Below are 4,919 nucleotides of genomic sequence, written 5' to 3' on the forward strand. Positions count from 1 at the left end.
TTTGTTTCAGTTATTTCACATGTCATTAATTTCTACATAAGTGAAGCCAAATAAAAGATGGTTGTATATGTGTCATGACTTCATCATGCTTCCTCATAAAGTCATTAGTATTAATGTCATGTTCATATGTTGGTTGTGATAGACTCCTCTCTTTGCATTCCTCGGGATGTACCTTGCTATGCTTTACCTTTTTGGTTAACTTGCAGTCATTTATGAATCATTCTTGCAAGGTAAAGGAAGGATAATCACAAATGCGACAAGACCTAAAGTCTCTAAACAAGTCATAAAATGAAAAAGAAGTAATAATCACAACTGCGACTAGAACGGGAGTCTATTTAGACTCACATTTTATACTGTCGAAAAGTGCTAAAGATATTTAGTATGTTTGCTTCCAAAGCCTAAATTCATGGTGAAAAGGGAACAAATAGGGCTTTGAAATAGGAGAGTTTGGAATGGTTATTATAGTTTAATGTTATTTGCATATGTTCTCACCTATTATAACTTGGGTAGATATAGTGACTTCACGAGATATAACCTTAAATATGTGGTAAAATACAAATACTTATACATTTGGATGTTAGTTTCTTAACTGTATTACTATAAATTTAGCTTAACCTAAAGATTATTTGCTCTTGTGCGTAAATTGAACATTTTGTTTGGTGATGCGGGATATTGCATCGCTTGGGACTATAGCAGTTTAGATCAAGTCCTACTCTTAATTTGCTTCTAATTAGCTTGGAAGCCGAGTGAAGAATTATGAATGATTACACCAGGATTAATAGCTATATGATCAGATTGTATAGCAGCAAAGGAGAGAAGAAGAAAAAGCAGAGAAGAAAGAAAATTAGAGAAGAAGAAGGATGATCAGATTAAGATTCAAATAGATGAGAGAGGTTAATCCATTGTGTATTGAATTTCTTCATTTTATTATACATGAGGGAATATATATATATATATATATATATATATATATATATATATAGCTGTAGAGACTAACTACTACTTTAACTGTCTAACAGTAACTGTATTTGACTTTTGGACATTTGTATTTTCTGCATGATTGACTTTTCTTTGTCTTCCATTCCAACTCCTCAATACTCACCCTCAAACTTGGTACCGCAAAGAGATTGACAAAGACAAGATTGGATATAAGATACTCATGCTGAACCTTAGTTAGACTCTTAGTGAAAGCATCCGCAGGTTGATCATTAGTTGAAATGTACATAGTTCTGATGAGCCCTTGTTGAATTTTCTCCCTCACAAAGTGACAATCTATCTCGATGTGTTTTGTTGTCTCATATAGACTGGATTAGCAGTTATTTGCAAAGTTGCCTTGCTGTCACTTAATATAGTTACTGGCAGTTGTAGTTGAACACCTAAGTCTTTGATTAACCCATTCAACCAAGTTAATTCAGCAATTGTAGATACAAGGCTCCTGTATTCCGACTCAGCTGAGCTTCTAGATCCAGTTGATTGTTTCTTAGATTTCCAAGAGACAAATGAATCACCTAGTTTGATGATAAAACCTGTGATAGATTTCCTGGACAATGCACATGCCGCCCAATCTGCATCACAATGTGTTGTAAGAGTATCCTTCTTGCTACTAGACATAAGAAGTCCTTGACTTGGTTTTCCTTTTATATATCTTATGATCCTGAGTGCAGCATTCATGTGAGACTGCAGTAGAAATTGACTTAATGTCTCCACACTATAAGCTATATCTGGTCTTGTGACTGTAAGGTAGAGTAGCTTCCCAATTATTCTCTGATACATCCCTTGATCAATAAGGATTTCATCATTAGAAGGTGTGCCACCTGTAATATGTTGATCATATTCTTTGGTTGTCAGTTTTACAGTAGTATCCATAGGTGTAGGAGCTGGTTTAGCAGCACTGAGTCCTACTTCAGAAATCAACTCCAGAGCATACTTCCTCTAATGCATCACTATTCCTTGCTTTGATCTTTCAAATTCAATGCCCAAGAAATACTTTAGCTCTCCTAGATCCTTCATTTTGAAAGCTTTGTGTAGAGTTGTTTTGGTCTCAATTATCTACTCAAGCTTGTCACCAGTTATTAGTATGTCATCCACATATACTAATACAACTATTATCCCTTCACTTGTTTCCTTGATGTATAGTGAGTTATGATATTGACTTTGTCTGAATGCACAACTAATAAGAGCTTTAGACAATTTTGCATTCCATTGTCTTGGGGCTTGCTTCAGTCCATACAAGGCTTTTGAAAGTAAACACTTGTCTACCATGCCCCCCCCCCCCTCGACTTTCAAAACCTTGTGAGGTCTGCTCCCCCTTACTTCTGAACCCCTGAGGTAGTTCCATGTATATCTCATACTCCAAATCACCTTAAAGAAATGCATTGTATACATCCATTTGATGGATGTGCCAGTTTTTTGTTGATGCAATAGCTAAGATGGTTTTGAGTGTTACTATTTTAATAACCGAACTAAATGTCTCTTGATAGTCAATACCTTCCTTTTGACTATACCCTTTAGCCACCAATCTTGCCTTGTATCTTTCAATTTCTCCTGAGGCTTGATATTTAACTTTATAAATCCATTTGCATCCAATTGGTTGATTGCCTTGAGGAAGTGATACAACCTACCAGGTGTTGTTGTTCTCAAGAGCTTCTATCTTAGCTTGCATAGGCTCCACCCATTTAGGATCTTTAATAGCTTTTCCATATGTGTTTGGTTCAACAATATTAGAAAATTTAGATAGATAACATTGATATTTAGAGGTCAAGTTATCATATGATAAGTAATTAGATAGAGGATAAGTGATACGGGACAAATGGTCATCTTATCTTTCGATGACATCTTTAGATGCCAACACATAGAGGCTCAAGACTTGGTCACCTCGAGGATACGAGAACATGCATGGAGGACCCGTTTTGAGCATGTCATTAAACAAACCCATGTGTGGAAGATTGTGTGGGGGCTTATATTTGATGCCAATTTGAGACTACAAGTTTTGAAGTGTGACCCCATGGTTTTGGAGAATTGAACAAGCACCCTTCATTAAGAATATTTTGGGGATTGCACATGTAATAAGGGTAGGCTATATATAGTCTCTTATTAGGTCTTTTCTCATTAGTTTTTGAATGATGAATTTATGAAACACTTGAAAAATCCTCTCTCTTGAGAGTATACCACCTTAGTGTGGTCTTTGTTAGGGCTTGGAAAAGTCATCCTTAGTATAGGGCTTGAAAAAGCCAATATTGAGCTTTGCTTGGAAATGGTGGATCTTGAGGTGAGTTGATTTCCTTGGCGGTCACCGTAAGAGTGTGGTTTTGATTATTAGATTCATTAGGGTTAGTGTTGAAATACACTTGGTTCTTAATCTTGTAATAATCATGGTCTCACTATCTATCGTTTCATTATTTTGCAAATCCATGTGTTTTTGTGTTTGTCATCTTGTATCCCTTTGTGTTGCTTGTTCTTCTCATGTTTTGTGGACTGTTTTGGCATCTTGGTGGGCTGTTTTTGTATCATTTGGTATCAAAGCCATCATTGATTTCATTCCCACGAGATCAATCTTGGGTTGCACTCAAAAATTAAAAAAAAAAATTGTTGAAAAGCTGAAAAACTCAAAAATAGTAATCTATCCACGTTTTTGTGTTTAGGCCGAAATTTAAAGCCTATTTTTCTTGTGATTTTTGTTTGTTTTGTGTGTTCTAGTGTTAGATATTTGTTTCCTAACATTAGAAGAGGTGTCCAAGATCGAAAATCTCACAAAAAGAAGTTATTCTACGGGTTTAGTGTCTTGGCCGAAGTGTTGTTATTTGGCCAAATTTGTGTCTAGATTTAGGTGTTGTTTTGATTGTCTTTGTTTTTTGTTGTGTTGGTTTTCTTTCTCTCTAACACTACTTGAGTCTAACCTAAGTTCTTGAGCAAAAAAAATTGCAAGTTGTTGTGGGAAGAGTGGACGGTTTTGTTGTTGTTGTTGTTGAAGTTCTTGTGTTGTGTTGAAGAAGTCTTGTAAAAGGCTGTTGTTTGATCCAAATTCAAAGGAAAGAGAGTGTGGGATCTTGTTAGTCTTGAAACAACTTTCAAGACATTACCAAAGAGGAAAAAGAACAAAAGACCTCCCAAAATTCTTTATACCAAAAGGGAGTAAGTTCATTTTTCTAGACAAGCTAAAAGAGGAAAGGGGGACAAGACCTCTAAAAGGTTGTCTTGCCAAAAAGGTGAAAGTTGGTCAAGGTTTGAATTTTGAAAAAAAGAATTTAAAGTCTTGTTTCTTAACCTACCAAAACTGAAATTCCCCCCCATCTTTGTGAAATTTGAACAACCAAAATTGTGGAACAAAAATTTTCAACTTCAACAATATTTTTTTTGTCCATCGACCAATAATCGAGTGCCACATCATCAATAGCTCAAGAACGTTGGAATTCCTAGTTTCACTTTTTTTATTCTACTAGTTTCCATTTTGTTAGCTCTCATACTAATTATCAAACTAGTAAATACCTACTAGATTGTAGATTAGTTTTTTAGTATGTTTTCTTTCGTGTTAAGCATTCTATTTTATGCTTTTCTCATTTATAAGTCGTAGTATTTTCTTTGTTTCAAGTTCGGAAGTAAATTTTATTTTTGTGTCTTGAGTCGATCAAACAAAAATCCATTCTGGCCGCCAAGTAGAATTGACATCCTATTGACTATCGGAGTATAAGCAACTTTCAATATTCGCCGCTCCAATTGTGAGAATCACAAAGGTGGGTGTATACGAGTGTTGGTGAGGATATTTTACAACTAATCTTGTTTGTTCATTGTGTAGGTACAAAGGTGATATAAGGGGAACATGTATTCGATAGCCGGGGATTATTATGACTACAACATGGGAGACTATGATTGTAGTGAGGGGTTTTATGGCTACGAAGTTGACGGAGATTGCGGAGGCTATG

At 35.5% G+C, this 4,919-nt stretch overlaps 1 protein-coding gene across 1 annotated transcript; it reads right to left on the reverse strand.

Annotated features, from left to right (window-relative positions):
• Nucleotides 1-1,272: 1,272 nt before the first annotated feature.
• Nucleotides 1,273-1,866, reverse strand: LOC107856108 (uncharacterized mitochondrial protein AtMg00810-like). Its single transcript, XM_016701100.1, has one exon. It carries the CDS (start codon nt 1,864-1,866, stop codon nt 1,273-1,275), a length of 594 nt encoding a protein of 197 aa, XP_016556586.1.
• Nucleotides 1,867-4,919: the final 3,053 nt, after the last annotated feature.

Source organism: Capsicum annuum, unplaced genomic scaffold, assembly GCF_002878395.1.
Source record: "Capsicum annuum cultivar UCD-10X-F1 unplaced genomic scaffold, UCD10Xv1.1 ctg81036, whole genome shotgun sequence".
Taxonomy (NCBI): domain Eukaryota; kingdom Viridiplantae; phylum Streptophyta; class Magnoliopsida; order Solanales; family Solanaceae; genus Capsicum; species Capsicum annuum.

Bases quoted from the DNA above. Each gene is read 5' to 3' on its own strand.
- LOC107856108 (XM_016701100.1), bottom strand. From the start codon at position 1,866: ATGGATACTACTGTAAAACTGACAACCAAAGAATATGATCAACATATT.